At 30.2% G+C, this 17,198-nt stretch overlaps 1 protein-coding gene, 1 long non-coding RNA gene and 1 pseudogene across 5 annotated transcripts; 1 reads left to right on the plus strand and 2 right to left on the minus strand.

The window, feature by feature from the left end:
• Nucleotides 1–1,029: 1,029 nt before the first annotated feature.
• Nucleotides 1,030–1,714, minus strand: LOC121174957 (uncharacterized). The gene is made up of 2 exons (XR_005891770.1): nt 1,573–1,714; nt 1,030–1,338 (listed from the first exon to the last, which is right to left on the minus strand). It is a non-coding gene; the product is annotated as an uncharacterized lncRNA (long non-coding RNA).
• Nucleotides 1,158–5,640, plus strand: LOC106798879 (uncharacterized). 4 transcript variants are annotated; one of them, XM_041015946.1, is made up of 5 exons: nt 1,219–1,358; nt 1,564–1,842; nt 2,571–2,744; nt 2,828–2,931; nt 5,459–5,640. In XM_041015946.1, exons 1-3 carry the CDS (start codon nt 1,344–1,346, stop codon nt 2,664–2,666), a joined length of 390 nt encoding a protein of 129 aa, XP_040871880.1. In that variant the 5' UTR covers nt 1,219–1,343; the 3' UTR covers nt 2,667–2,744; nt 2,828–2,931; nt 5,459–5,640. The 4 variants fall into 4 exon arrangements, 3 of the variants coding, with proteins under 3 accessions (XP_040871880.1, XP_040871879.1, XP_014631562.1); XM_041015945.1 differs by lacking the exon at nt 5,459–5,640 and adding an exon at nt 3,165–3,342; XR_005891769.1 differs by lacking the exon at nt 5,459–5,640 and having other exon boundaries at nt 1,158–1,297; nt 2,828–3,158.
• Nucleotides 5,641–10,852: 5,212 nt separating this feature from the next.
• Nucleotides 10,853–15,922, minus strand: LOC100789727 (uncharacterized; annotated as a pseudogene).
• Between the last annotated feature and the right edge of the window lie 1,276 nt (nt 15,923–17,198).

A 17,198-nucleotide genomic window follows, 5' to 3' on the forward strand; every position in this document is an offset into this window, starting at 1 on the left:
TTAGATAGTTAGAACTAATTGTTAGTTAGTTAAAAAATTATAAATAGTCAATTAAAGGGAAGTTAGAATGGGGGAGTAGGAAGTGGAGGGTGGTGAGACCTCGAAACTCACTTTGTATTCGGTTTTGGATGTTGGAAGCACCATCGTAATAATACAATCTTTTCCTTTGTTTTTGGTCCAATTCTATCATAGTTTTACCATGTTATCCAATTATAAATTAACATTTAAATTACTTTAAAATAATTATTTTAAAAGTTAACAAACTTATCATATATATTATTTGTGATTGAATAACTGTGTAATTTTTTTACATTATCAGTGTATAACTTTTCGTTTTTCAAAATTTATTTACAAAAAAACTAATTATGTCGATATATAGAAATATTTGTTGCAATATTATTCATGATTTAGAAGTTTAATTAGCATAATAATATATTATTAGTACGTGTAAATCACATGATAAATATTTATTTTATATAACTAAAATTGATAATAAATAAATACTTTTAACTATATAAATTATAATATAAGTAAAATTCATAATAAATAAATATTTTAATATATGAATTGCATTTTAGATTTTAATGAATTATTTATTGGGATGCAAGGTCATTTTTAATCATTGGTAATTTCTTAAAAAAATGTTGAAATTCAATTTAAAAATAAAGATAAATTAAAAAGATATTTTGAAATGGATAAGAGTTTTAAAAAATCTTAAAACACTTGTTGCTGAAGAAAAATTCTTAAAACACTTTCGTTCAAGTAGCTTGTAAAAATGCCTTCGTTCAAGATAGCTAATGAGAAATTGAGTATTCATGATGGTTGTTTGTAAATACACCATTTTTTTTCTATAAAAATGCAATTCCTTTTTTATATATACATATTCATGATACGAAAATATATAGTGGCACGTGAGTACTAAAGGAGTCAAATTTAATTGGATGAACAGCGTAAGCTGAGTTATTCAAAATCTTTAATATTTACGTTTGATTCCTATGAATATAAAATAAAAATAAAAATCAATGGGTAGGTGAATCTAACTATCAACTAAATTCTGTTAAGGGAAACCACAGCAAGGGACAAAGCAAGATCGATCCTAGGTTTAAGCTGATGATGTGGTCGCCGCACCACAATTGGGCCCCAACATTGGTGATGATGATAAATTGATAATTACGTCAACTACAGTTTCATTCCACCTAAAGATACATATTAAACATATATAGCTCCATTTGCTTTCTTTTCTCTCTTTCCTCAACTTCTACATTAACATCTCCAAGGCCTGCATGATGCCATCAAGGTAGGTGTTGCTAGCAAAACTGAACATAACTTCATAATATCCTAAGATGCCAACGAAACAGGTAAATCAGTTGTTCATGTTGTGTTAGTGCCTTTGTGTTGTGATATATATGTAACTTTATTTCCCCAATAATATATATATAAGTAATGTTAATGATTAGTTTTTTTGTTAGTGAAGAATTGAATCCAATATTTTTTCCTTTCTCCTTTCTTCTCTTAATTACTACCAATTTAAATCAATTTTATAACTTTTTATGATCTATATAGGTAACCTACCGCAATGATAAAGTGGTGCTAGTGAAGGTATATGTTGAAAAGCCTAGAAAGAAGAGCTCATCATCAATTCAGCATCATCACCTTCATTATCACATTCATCACACAATTAGACAAGAGGTAGTTCACGGCTCTGGTAGCAAGGGATCATATGGTAGAAGAGCAGGGTTGCTTATGTACTCGCATCTCCTACGTGAATCTGCAAGAGGAGCATCATCAACACCCTCATTCTCCAAGTGGGTTGCAAACAACAATTTCCAGCCTCCAACCCAGGTACGTAGCTACATCGTTGACATTGTATATAAATATATTTTATACATATGATCTTCTAAAATGTATGAAGAGGTACATATATAGTATTTTTTTTTATGATGAGGTACATAGTATTTTATACATATATTTTGTACGCAACAATTTCCGTCAATAAGTACTTTTTTTTAGTGTTTTTGTTTCACTCTTTTTAACATGCATTTTACTAATGAGTTAAAATTTATTCAAAAATTAAAGTGATTTATTAAATAAGTGATACTTATAAAAATATATAATTTTAAACCAATTTTAATTAATATTAGGTCTGTGTTAAAAAATGTGTTATAGAATAGAAGAATGTCGGTAACACTTCCTTCTTATATGAAACTTTTTATGTGATCACCTGAAATTTAATTGAAAATAATTTATTCATTTTAATGAATTCGACTTCTTATTTAATGATTATGTTTTTTTAATTTAGATGTAAAACGCACAAAGAGAGAACTACATAAAGAGAGTATTTCTAGTATTATTTTACAACATATATTACTAACATTTCAATAAAGAATTTAATTTAGTTGATTGAACATAGTACATCGAATTATTATAACCCCTAGACATTATTTTTTATTCATATGGATTAAAAAAATATTAATAACATTTCTAGTATTTTATTAATGCTTGGTTTTTGACCCATGGGTGTGGCTGAATTAGTTATATTGCACTGCCGTTTCCTTGTTATCCTTTTGCAGATAACCCCTTCCAACAAGAAAAAGCCGGAGTATAGGGAAAAGTCAACTTGCTTTGGCAGTTTGAAACTACTGATTCCAAGGTTCTTAAGGTCATGATCAAAAGCCAAAAATAAGGAGAAAAGGGAGAAACAGAAGCATGGAGGTTTTTCAGGAAATGGAATGAAAATGCTACAGGTATTTTGAATGCAAATTTTACGATAATATGCTGTTATAATCTACTATGTGCTAGTCTGATCCGATACATGTTTTATTCTTAGGTATGGAAAGGAAAAAGTTTCTTTACGAATGTTTTTTCAGCAAGACGCAATTAATTAAGTATGCTTGAGGTTCAATTTTGTCCTGGTCGTTCACCTCTCTCAAGGTATAATGTCTCAAATCTCGAATCAAATAAGAATTTATATCGTTTAATTAATTAGATTCAAGTTCTTATCTTTCATATCATGCTAATCACTGACAAGTCCCTCCATTACTGCTTATTTGATTAATGCACGTCTTAAGGTTACTGTGTAATAAATCGTTGGTCTTATTACATGTATTTTCTCTTATTATCTTTTCTTAGTACAAATTAATGGAATTTACTTTTATGGGTTGCAGTTACTGAAATTTGGTGTAATATACAAGGATTCAGATACTCAAATTTCTATCTTAATTTATATTTTATCTTCATGCACAATTGTAACAGAAAATCCCCCCTCCCCCTCCTGGTTATAAGGTTTTAACACTTCATTGAGCAGCAATTTTTATTTGGAGGCATATCTTATATGGTAAATGAAACATGTTTTGTTACAAAAAAAAAATAAAAAATGCAACGTGTTTTTAAGAACACATATAAAGTTAAGATTAAATAATGTTATTTCTAAGAGATTTACTAATATATTCATTTTCTTAGCAAAGTATGTTAATATGTTATGTTAAATTATAACATTAATTTTGTTAAACTAAAAACTAAACACGAATTATGTTTTTGACCTGACCAGGGTTATCTCCTGTAAGCAATACCTATAATATAAAAACAGCGGCTTACTATTTTTTTAGAAGTATATTAAAAAATTAAATTGAGATATAATTTAAAAAACAAACGAGAATATATTAACAAAATCCTATTTATAAAGTTACATTTTTTTAAAACCTGATCCAACCTGATTCAATCATATCATATAATTAAATTTATTATTATCTATAAATTAATTATAAATACAAAACATATTAATTTTTAGCTTATATAATTTATTAAATTATTAAATTAAATTGCTTATGATTTTTTTAATTGTTTTTTATCTCTGTATTAATTTTATTTATATTTTCTTATGCTAATACAATATTTTATTTTCATATAAAATAAATTTTTAATATTAACATTAAAATTATTAATTTTATTAGTTAAATATTATCACAATTTAATTTTTTTTGAGTGTATTTAATCATTATTTTTTTATAAAATTTTAGAAAAAAGTAAATTATTATTTTGAAGGATTTTTATACAAAATAAAAATATTTTTAGATATTCATATCTGACTAACTCAACCGACTCAATTTATTTATGATAAGGGTGATTTAAAATAGTTTATAAAAAAAATTAAAAAATCCAATCAATTTGTAAAATTTTGATGAGATACAATATCCGATTGAGTCAAACCCACCACACCCGACCCATAAATACCCGGAGCATTTCCGTACATGGCATTGCTGACCAAAATAATAATAAAAATGTTTGCATGACGGGAGTTGATGAAACTATCAGAGGGCAACACTACAAAACCGCTCCACATAAATAAAATAAAGGTAAAAGCTACTTGAGCAAGCTTTTATGATTTCCTTTCTTAAAGTAATTTTTTTAAAAAGAACTAGTCTTTTGCCCGTGTCGACACCCGGATTTATACTCCTATTCGAATATTATCAACACATGTGTAAAGTTCAATAACGATATTTATTTATATGATAATAATGTTGAGTTATGTTTAAAAAAAACAGCATAAAATAAGAATACAAACAAATATGATGTTATGATAGATTGTTGGATGGTGTTGATGTAACAATAAAAGAGAGACTGCACAATAAAAAGAGGTAAATGAGTTCATTAGATTTTTGGATATAATTATTGATCATTTAATAATCAGAAGTATGACGATAGTACTATATACAACAATATTCACCTGATAAGTAGATATTTTAAATCAATTTACTTTAGTGGAGGTGATATAATAACAAACATCCAATAGTTGCCTTGGTCATGTGATGCTGCAACATAAAGAAATAAATGTAATATATATTAAAATTTTGTAAATTAAATATTGACTTGTTGGAAATGATATCTAATGTATAATGATAATCTTTTCCATATATTCACGAACAAATAATTATTAAAAAAAGAACGTATGACTGGTCCCATGACATCAACATGGAAAATAATGTTTGTTTTATGGGTCATCCATATTTATTGTTGATCATATAATGATAATCTTTTTCACTTTCCATGATAATCTTTTGCACCTTAGCAAACATTTAGTCTATTAATTTATATACATACTCTAATAATCTACTTAGTATATTAAGTGTTAACCTTTTACGGTTTTCGTTTCTCAACCATATTTATTGCTTAACAGTATAATGATAATCTTTTCCATATATTCACGAACAAACAATTATAAAAAAAAATGTATGAGAGGTCCCATGATGTCAACATGGAAAGTAATATGTTTGTTCCGTGGGTCATCCATATTTAGTGTTGATCATATAATGATAATCTTTTTCATTTCCCATGATAATTTTTTGCACCTTAGCAAACATTTAGTCTATTAATCCATATATATACTCTAATAATCTACTTAGTATATTAAGCGCTAATCTTTTACGGTTTCCGTGTGTCATCCATATTTATTGCTGATCAGTATAATGGAGAGGAACGAAGATGGAAGATGTAGAGGATGCAAATGTGAGCGTATCACGAAAACCCTTCAAGTTCACTCAGTTTAGAAACAAATTCAAAATACAAACGTATTTGAAAAATGCAAACGTTGGGGAAATGGTGCCACAATTAATGCGTGAAATGGGTCACGGTACCATATTTGATGCATCGATAATGGTGCTACAATTAACGCACATGTATTGATAATAGTGCCACAATTAATGCATGAAATAGGTCACATCATTGGTATCGTATTTGGTGCATCGATAATGGTGCTACAATTAATGTGCGTGCATTAATAATAATGTCACAATTAATGCGTGAAATGGGTCACATCAGCGTGAAATGAAGAAGCATGAAATGAATCGATATTGGTACTGCACTAATTACGAAGGTACCACATTAATTACGTTTTTTAATTTAAAAAAAATAAAAAAGCGTATAAATGTAAAAGACTGCCACGCAAGCCGGTATTGATGTTGACATTTTTGGGCGGAAGAATGTGTTAACCACATAACTGAAGCGTGTTTGGTACCATTTCAAAATGTATAAATTATTTTACGGTATTAGTGTGTGAGTCATTTTCTTTTTTTATACTATAACTTACTTTATCATGTTTATTGTCTTTACTATTTTTTTTTTAAATTTGTATACTCATGTATTTGAAAATTATTATTATTTTCATATCTTAACAGAATATTTAAAATTGATTGTTAAGTACTTATTCATTTGAAATGAAAATTAACAAAAAATACGAATAAAATATGCTTATTAATTAAATGTTAATAAATTGACAATGATTATGACAAAAAAATACAAAAATGAAGCTGGTTTTAATAATATGTTAAAATTGATAATGTAATATTTAAAATTGATTGTTATGTACCTACTAATTAGGAATAACTCATCGTCTAAGTTATGATTATTTACATATCCTAAAAGAAATGCTTATTAACTTGAAAATTATGATTATTTCTATATCCTAACAAAATATTTAAAATTGATTGTTAAGTACCTATTAATTTGAAATGAAAATTAACAAAAATACGAATAAAATATGCTTATTAATTAAACGTCAATAAATTGACAATGATCACGGAAAAAACAAATACAAAATTGAAGTTGTTTTAATAATATGTTAAAATTGATACTATAATATTTAAAATTGATTGTTAAGTACCTACTAATTAGGAATAAATCATCGTCTAAATTATGATTATTTCCATATATGGTTATTAATTTGAAAATTATGATTATTTCTATATCCTAACATAATATTTAAAATTGATTCTTAAGTACCTATTAATTTGAAATGAAAATTAATAAAAATATGAATAAAATATACTTATTAATTAAACGTCAATAAAATATGTAACGAATTGTCAACGAAATGGTCACTTTCAAACAAAGAAGTGAAGATAGACACAAACGAATTTTAAATTGATTGTTAAATCAAACAAATTGATTTTAAATTTGAAATTTGAAGATAGAAATTTGAAATTGTGACTTCCATATCCTAACAAAATATTTTAAATTGACTGTTCAACCAAACAAATTGATTTTATTATCGATAAATTAATTTCCATGACTGGTCCAAGATTATGTGACCGCGATATAAACAACACCGCATTGTAAAGCTAAGTGAAATGGAAATGCAACTATTTCCTAAGTATGAAGCTAATTAATTTTCCGTAATAGAGCAATCACGGATATTTCCATTAACAATAAACGGGAAAAACAAAAAAAAAATGACAAATTGATATATAGAATGATATAAATATAATAAAAAATTGACAGAAATGTTAAACAAAAGTACAAAGTAATCTTAGCATAGGAGTAAATTTTAATTTAAAATATTTAAATTTATATGAAATTATAAGACTCACAAAATTATAATAAGTAACTCATAAACAAATAATTATGTAATGTAAATGGTCTTAGGAATCTATTAAAAAAATAAAGAGGTTGTTGCACTAACATGAGTTTAATATTAATCACCCAAACTCCCCAATTGATCATTATCTTTTTATGATTGAAAATGAAAATTAAAACGTTAATTCATCATTCTAACATTTTTTTTATTTCTCTAAAATTTATTTATTAATTCAATAATTTTTTGTTATACAGGTTTAAGCTAAAGTAACGTGAACACTGTTCTTTCTACAATATATAATAAAATTGTATATATATGAAATCCAACCATTAAAAAAATTACATGAAATTGAATTGAAGAAACACTCAACATGACTTATATAATCTATCATTAATAAAATACAATATTAATAAAATACATTGTCTGGAAATCATAATTATTAAATTAAACTTTAAACTGTTAAAATAAAGTAACATAAAAATTTCTTCATCAATCAAATGGGGTCATCATCACTCAAATTTTGCTGCTTCCTGATTATCAGGTACCCTATCATTGGAGTAAGCTGATTTTCTGTCAAGAATTTCTGCCATTGCTCCAGTTGAATGCAAAAATGGAACGCAAACAAAAATTAATTAAAATAATCTATATTGCTAATAAAATAATATTAAATTAACTAAAACCTAACAATAAGCAATAAAAATTATCTATATTAATGAATAAATATAATTCAAGTTGCGAATGTTGAGAGCCTCTGCTTCAAAATGTAAATTGAAATCCCTATAACCCAAAAAGAACCATAAACAAAGAAGCCCAAAACTACTATACTCAATCATCTGACCATATAAATAAAGGATGACATATATGTGACAATAAAGCATGTCATATATTTGAAAATCAAAACTGGAAGTGTCTAATTCAAAGGGATTGAACAAATATAAAAATATAACCCATTGAAATAACTCAGCCAACATTAAAGGAAAAAAAATAAAGGCAGAACACCCAAAAAAATTTAAGCTTTCGGGTTGCGAAAAATAAAAAAACAAAAAAAAAGTTACCCAATGATCCAAATATAAACCCAAAATGCAACGCAAGCTGTAGAAGGTTCAGGAACACAAAAAAATTTAAGTTTTTGTAGTGCGAGAACTCAGGAAACAAAATAAAGGGAGAACACCCAAAAAAATGAAAGCTTTTGTCTTGCGAAAAATCATAAAACCCAAAAAAAGTGGGACAATGGAGGAGGCTGTGGTTCAGTAAAAAATTTAAGTTTTTGTATTGTGAGAAACAAAGAAACAAACAAAACATAGTCAGAGAATCAAAGAAAATAAACCTGTTTGAGATAAAAATCAAAGCTTTTTGTATATAAAAACCACAACTTTAGTGCCTTCTTCCGCCTTCTCTGCATACAATAACAAAGGTATTGTGAGAAGTCAGAAAACAAAATAAAAAAATTTAAACTTTTTGTAATGCGAGAACTCAGAAAACAAAATAAAGGGAGAACACAAAAAAAAAATAAAGCTTTTGTCTTGCAAAAAATCATAAAACCCCAAAAAAATGGGTATAAGAAAGAATGAACACGTTTGAGAAGGCTGACGAAGACGAACAAATAACCATAAACCAAAAAAGCAAAGAAAATGAACCCATACTCGTGGAGTTTTCAGATAAAAACTGCAGTTGTAGTGTGCTCTTCCACCTTCTTTGCATGCAATAGAGGCTGACTAAAACAAATGTAAGCTTTTGTATTGTGAGAAACAAAGAAAGCGTAAACAGAGAAACAAAAAAACAAATCTGTTTGAGATAAAAATCGAAGCTTTTTGGAGATAAAAATCACAGCTTTAGTGTTCTTTCACCTTCTCTGCATACAATAGCGAAGGTATTGTGAGAAGTTAGAAAACAAAATAAAAAAATTTAAACTTTTGTATTGTCAAAAGTCATAGAAAACGAACCTGCACTCACAGAGTTTTGAGATAAAAATGACAACTTTGGTGTGTTCTTCCGCCAAGAACACGATATAGAAATGCAAACCTGGAGAGGAACGCAAATACGATATCATTGTCATGGAATCTGAGATAAAAACCACAGTTTTGGTGTAAAAAATCATAGCTTTAAATGTAAAAAAATGGGGAGAATGAAAAAATGAAAAGAAGGAATAGAGAAAGGGGAGATAGCAATTAGGGAGAGAGAAATGAGAGAAAGTGAAAATGGTAAAAAAAAAATGACACTTGGGATTTCTGAAGGAAGGCAGAAGGAAAAGGCGTGCAACAATAAATGAAAATGTGTGCCACGTGGCTAGCTACTGAGTAAATTGGGCGGAAAATGAGGAGGGGGGGCTTGGCACTGTAGCACGATGTGACATTTTTAGGCGGGAAACGTTTAATTGATTATTTATTTGGAATTCGAAACACACCGTTGTTTGTTGACCCTATTTATTGGAAAAAACGCATTGGAAACGAAATGCATTAGAAATGCATCATTTTTGTTGGCACTGTAGCATGAGGTGACATTTTTAGGTGAGAATTGGAACAACGACAACTTGACACGTGGCCATTCAAGACCTTGTTTGTATAATGAGATGATATTTGACCTAATTTTTATTTTTACGAAGAAAAAAGGTAAATAAAAAGTTAGACTAAACACTAACGAGAGGTTATAAGTATACTTTCAATTCTTATTAATTTTGGTTTGGAATTTTGTATTTTAAAATCTTGATTTTACATTTTATTAATATCAAAATTATTAAAATATATCCTTATCGAATTATCTTCACGCACGCATTTTAATTTTTTTTATATGAATAATCAATTTATAAATATAGAGGCACAAAACTAAAATTTAAATGAAACATAAAAATTAAAAATAATCTAGTTTTTGGTAATTAAAAATATATTTAACCCGCATTCATTAAATAAATCAAAAGCAGAGAAAAAAAATATCCTTGTTCAATAAAAAAATGGATTCTACGGTGTAAGAGTCCAATAAGTGTTGTACCATGCAAGAGAAATTAGGACCGTGAGATATGCCATGTGAACATCTGACGGATCTAATTTCCTTCAGTACCATAGACCTTTGCGTGCCTCATTTTATCCCTGATTCTCTATTTCATTCCTCCGGCAAATTTACTGTATGGGGTTAGTTTTAAAAACTACTAGAGAGACGCCGGTGCCGATGCACAGGCTCATACTTTTATTTGAATATTGATAAATGTGAAGTATGTCAAAATATATGTAAGGAAAGGAAAACATTAATTTAGGAATGTATTTGAAACTAACCTGATTATATGATAGAATGTTTTTGATGGTGCTGGAAAGATTATGATGGTAAGATCTTCTACGGAGTGGGAGACTATACAACATAGTGTTGATGTATACTGCAATATAAGAAATGATATACTAATAAGCATAGTATATTGTAAACATATAATCAGAAATTGAAAAAGTGTAAATGAAACGAACAATTAGTGTTTGATAGAAAATGAATTTTAATAATGAAAATGTGTACATTAAAAAAAAGGATTTGGGAAGCATACCATGATTATAAGTTTGAAAAAACTTCTTTGTATACTACATTAATGGTAGTATTTTTGGGAGTGCCTTGATTATCATGAATAAGAATGTGGAGCCCTTTTTTGCTTTGAACTCGTGAAAGTGCAACATATAACTGGCCGTGAGAAAAAACTGGGGTTGGCAAATACAATCCAACATGTGCCAATGATTGTCCCTGAGATTTGTTAATTGTCATTGCAAATGAAACCATGAATGGAAATTGTCTTCTAATTAGCTTGAATGGCCATGGTGAATCAGAAGGAGAAAGATTCATTCTTGGTATGTAAGTTCTATGACCTATGTTAGGTCCAGCAATAATCTCTGCTTCAACAACACTTGAACCAAGTCTTGTAACAATAAGCCTAGTTCCGTTGCATAACCCATCAGCTTGGTCCAGATTTCGTAGTAGGATGATTGGCGTACCAACCTTGATTATGAGCTTGTGATTTGGTATCCCTGATGTCTTCAATGAGTTTAGAAATTCAGCTGTTAGTACTCCAAATGCAGGACTGAGTAGTTCATCTGATTTGTCAACAGAATCAACACTACAATACTCTTTCTCCTCACCAGGAATCAAAGACAGGACATAGTCATTTATTTTATCAACAACATCTTTTGTAGAGGCAAGGACAACTCTTTTTTGCAAGAAATCGCCATTGTTGTAGTTGTGTAATAAGTCTGAATATGTTGCTTCAACAATTTCCTGGATAGGATCTTGAAAGTCCTTGATAAGAAACTCATCTGGGATGGTGATTTCACCATAACCATCATTAGGCTCTGCAAGTTTACCATCACCTATGTCTAGCAACCACTCAAAAAATTGTTTTAGTTCATCCAAGTTGGAATGGTCAGTAGGATTTGATTGCAACCGCATATTTTTAGTCAGCTTTAGAATTTGACAATGGTTCCAAATGTAAGATGAATTTAAAGTTGCATAGACAATGTCAGAACGATTACCTCTTGGCACAACAGGTAGAATTTGACGGAAATCACCACAAAAAACATTGACCTTTCCTCCAAAAGGATTGTTGTTGTGCATGATGTCCTGTAAACTTTTGTCAAGGGCCTCAATACTGTATCTGTGACACATTGGAGCTTCATCCCATATGATGAGTTTTGTGATATGAAACAATTCAGCCAAATCACTCCCTTGATGGATATTGCATGTTGAATTTTTTGTTGCAGGGACAGGAATAGCAAATTTAGAATGTGTTGTTCTACCACCAGGCAATAGTATAGAGGCAATCCCACTTGAAGCTACTGTTAAAACAATTCCGCTAGTAGAGCGTATAGCAGATGATAAAGTTTTCCACACAAATGTCTTGCCTGTGCCACCATATCCATATAAAAAATAAACTCCACCTGATTGAGTTGCAACCACATGCATAATCTTATTAAAAATAGAAGCCTGCTCATCTGCATTTAGTAATGTATGAATGATTTATTATTAGTGTGGATTGTTAGGAATTCATATTGTGTTAGTAAAGAGTAAATTTTTTTATAAATACCTGTTAGCGACTGGTAGCATTTGTCAAATTCGGCGGCCAATATCTCCCTGTCGTAAGCTAATTCATTGTAGATGAGATTATTTTGGTGCGTCTTGGCGGCATATCCTAGTGGGTATGGCATCGAAGGAAAATCTCGTAGGCTTTTCCTGTTGGCTTGCAAGAGGTTTTCAATTTCCGTCAAACAAAGATGCATTTTTTCTTTGTCTGTTAGTTAGATGCCTATGAATAGTAAAAAATTACCTTGTCTTCTATGATTAAATACAATATCATCTGCCATCCATTGCCAAGTTTCTTTCCACACATGTTCAGGCCTATCCATGGTATTCATAAATAGCAGCTTCACAAATAACTTCTTAAGATAGTGTGGAGTTCCCCAAGTGTTTGCTTCTCGTAGGCACCAACAAATTCTTGATCACTTCCTAGAAAACCTTTTGCAAAGCATGCTTCTCTAAATGTATGATAGACAACATTTTCTACTGTTCTAATATCTTCATAACATTGTGATCCTTTAGCAGAGGAAAGCATCATCCTCATGTAGAACAACTCTCCACTGGAAGGGGGCACCCAAATCAGCCTGCCAATAGTATTTCCTTGTTTCCTTGGTTTCCAACATCTTTTTCGTGCATCATAAACAAATTTGGACACATATTCAGCATAAGTAAGATCTCGTCCATGATGGTATATCTTATTAGAATCCATCCAAGCTGTGAACATTGATTCTTTGATTGTACTCTTAGCCAGTACTGTGCCAATTTCTTGACTATCTTTCCAATAAACAGACTGTTGATTTTCAAGGTGGAAATAAAGACGTTCAACTGCCGGTGCACGCCCATGCATTGGGAATGCAAAAATCTTCCAACATGTTTCAGGAGCCGACACATACCTGGACAATGAAAAATAAAATATGAACACTTTATTTGTAGTAATTATTAATTTTATTAATTAGTTCATAACAAAGGGTTTTTTTGTCTATAGAAGAAATGCAATTTAATGAGAAGATGATGAACACATACTGACAGTCAAGATAATGTTTAATTTCATCATGAACCTGATTTTGTGGGCCATCCTGGTTTTGGTCATTGACAATAGCTGCTGTAATCCGATCAGATCCTTTATTGATGTACTTAAACAAATATTCTATTGAGGTACTTTGATTGCACCATTCCACATTTAGGTGTGTTCTATATTTGAGTAACAAATGTGGACTATATGGGACAACAAATCGATTATCGAGATGAACACCCTGTTTTTGCACAATCCGTCTGGTGTCTCTTCTTCTATAAACAGGAAAACCATCTTGGTCAACAATTGTGGCTGGCTGAAACTTTTTTGGGAAAAACCTGAAACACTTGTCATTGGCCATACATGGTGCCCTTTTATTAGCTATTCCACATGGACCATGCATCATGTGGTTGGAGACAATTTGATACAATTTTGGATCTGTGTCCTTATTTGGTATTTCAGCAGAAATTATGTTGTCAATGTCTTCTGGATTTGGATACTTATTTGAAAGATGCAAAAAGATTAAGATATGAGCATGAGGCAATCCTTTTTTTTGCCACTCAATGGTGTAAACAACTGTATTACAAATAAAATATCAGTAGCATGATTAATAATGTATAATTTTAAGTATAATTGTAAAATTGTAATGTAAGCAAAAATTGATGTAGGTGGTACTTACTTACATGCAAGAATGGGACCAAATACATGTCCACTCTTAAGATCATGCATCAATTGGTTTAGTTTTATTTTGAATACCCGTGACACAACATCAGGGCAATCATGAGCTGTAAGATTTGACTTTGCAACTTGTCGTTGTATTTCTGGCCATGCTGGATTACACGTTAATGTCAAGAATAGATCAGGAAATCCAACATGGGCACAAATTGCCATCCCATCAAAATACAATTGTTCCATATATCTCTGACTACCAACGAACGAACTTGGTAATATAATTCTCTTACCTTTTTCATTACCTTGGGTTAAGGGTTGATTATTACAGTCATTTTAATTAATGTACTTGTCAACTCGGAGTTCTTGTTGATGTTGTCTAACATAGTTTAGTTTTTGAGACTCAATCATACAATACCCATCAACAACCCATTGGTGAAACAATCTTCTTGAATGAAGTATTGTTTGTGCTTCATTATCCCTTGATTGCATCTTGTAACAAAAATACTCACGCATGGTAACTTTGTTCCTCTTTGTAGCATGGCTATGCGAATGATGCTTATGAAGAATGTTTGGTCTGTAGCCATCTTCACCGTGTGGGTACAAAAGAGGATATTGCAAAGGTAAATATGCAGGATGAAGTTCATTTATTCTTTGCAGCATGCCTGTTTGCTTCTCAATGATGATATCTCTGTTATTTGTTGTATGCTCGTCACCAACAATTAAAGCAGCCACTTCAGAAGCATTTGGTAAATTATATAATCTGCCATCAGTTTGCCTGTCACTAATGAGTTTTAGTTTCAGGTCACACACTACAGAAGAATCTAGTTTATCCCTTGCCATTCTGAATTTTTGTGCATATGGATTGTGGGTATCTAGCATATTTTTGATACCAATTATAATGTCTTCACCAACATTATTTTTTATACTGCACATAGACAATTGTTAACGGTAACCATTCTTAAAAAAATATATAAATTTAAATTTAAATAACTATAAAGGTGGCATTAGATTAATTGAATGTTAACACTTACGGGTATTGTGAAAGCCTATTGTTGACTTCGTTCTTTGTGTCATAAATATATAGTTGTGCAAACTTTGGTGAGTTATCCGGCATAGGTAGGAGACTTCCAATAAGGTGATGCGATTGACCATGTATGCGCAATGTAGGAGGACCTCTTCCCGTATTATAGGATGTGTCTACTTTGATACCGGGAGATGTGAATGCAAACATTAGGTTGTATAAACGTATGTTTTGTTGGAATTTCTTTGCTTGTGAGTCTCTACTGTCAAAGAGTAGTTGCTTGTGAGCATCATGTAGTATTGGGAGTTGTATTTTACCATCACCACAACATAATGAAAACTTTGGATTTTTTGTCTGTTTATCTTTGTTAATCCTCTCATCATACCACATCTTCGCTTTACATTGCTTGCATTGCCAAATAGGATCTCCAATATCTTTGTAACCTGCACCTACATGTAAATGCAGAAATTTTGACATGGTATTACATTATCAAACATAATGAAGGACAATACAACATAATTTGCACAGTGAATGTAAAAACCGGTATTTTCATTGTCATATGGAGCTTCAAGATTGTCATCATAATCGGTATGAGCAAAATCCTCAGTTGCTATGTCGTCAAATGAATAATCTATATAGCACATACATAGTCAGCAATTAAATACAAATAGTTAAATATTTAAAAATGTTGAAATTAACATAACAACATATTACCTATAACAATGTCTCCCTGTGTTATATCAAGTTCGTCATCAGTGTCATGCGAGACGTGCTCTATTAGTTTGGAATTGAATATTGTGTATCTACCTGAATTTATATGTTGAGAAGTCATGTCAATCTGAGTAGGTCGACAACTTGTAGTTGTATGTGGTTCAATACATGGTGATGAATTAAGGGTTGACATAGTTATATTCTCTTTCCCAAACTTGGACAACAAATTCCTCTGTATTGAAGATGCATTGATGGTACGTGAATTCACAAAAGTTTTTGGTCGAGTTTCAAATTGCCCTGTAAAATCTTATTGTTTCTGATTCACAGTCAAAGTGCTTTTTGATAATGGTGTAGACTGTGTATGTGGTAATGCACTGTCTACAAAAGGGTGTGTTTCACATGATGAGGTACGTCTACGCTTTTCTGCACCAATAATTGTGATACATGCATAAGTATTTATAAACTAACTAAAAATTAAAAGAATATTTGAATGTATTGTTACCACTATGTAAATCCGGATTTGGAGTGGCAAAGCTTTGTCTTCTTTGTTGCAAAATGTGTTTTCTATGTTTCCTCCGTTGAGCAAAATTTTCCATTTAACCTTTTCGTAATGAATAAGTTCTACAATATTGTGTTAGAGCTTCATAATACAAATGTCAGATAAACATACTCAAATACCATTACGTAATATGCATGCCCTACATGTACATCCATTACTGGACAATAATTAATGTAAAATATAATTTATTGCATTAACATAAAAAGCTTACTTGGCAGTTAGCAGTAGAAGTAAGTGATGTGGTGTTGTTGTTTAGCAGCTTCACTTTTGGTTCTTCATTTATGAATAGTTGCGTTTTAGATGGTGGTGAATGTGAGCGAATGATGTTGAAGATGGGAGACTAAGGTTATGAATTATTCTCCATTAGTATACTGCACTAAAGCTGTTAAACAAAAAAGAAGAAGAGGTTTCGGTCCATTGCCACTAATTTGTGGAGTTTTCTTTTCCTCCAAGCCTGAAATCAAAGATTGTGTGGCCCTCACGCTTGTGTCAATCAAACCAATAGTAAACAACAGTACTGATCATTAATTGCTCCATTAAATGTGGTTGTGGCCTTTATTGATATTCACGCAAATGTCTAATTAATCCTGCGAATTTGCTCTTTTGATTTGACAAACAGGGAAAGTTGTTGCATTTGTGATATCTTTTCAAATATTTAATATTTAATTTATTAATATGCATCGATATTTCTTAAAAAATAAAAAATATTTTATAACTATCAACAGTAGTTAAAGTGGTATATATTATTCATCGTATTTAATGTAAGTAGGTAATATTAAAAATCTGTTGGTGTTCAAACAGAATGATTAATAAGACTAAAAACTAAATTCATGGTACC

Source organism: Glycine max, chromosome 5 (assembly GCF_000004515.6).
Source record: "Glycine max cultivar Williams 82 chromosome 5, Glycine_max_v4.0, whole genome shotgun sequence".
Classification (NCBI taxonomy): domain Eukaryota; kingdom Viridiplantae; phylum Streptophyta; class Magnoliopsida; order Fabales; family Fabaceae; genus Glycine; species Glycine max.

Coding starts and splice junctions, on each gene's coding strand:
- LOC106798879 (XM_041015946.1), top strand. Junction 1,843..2,570: donor ATTTCCAGCCTCCAACCCAG/GTACGTAGCTAC, acceptor ATCCTTTTGCAG/ATAACCCCTTCCAACAAGAA.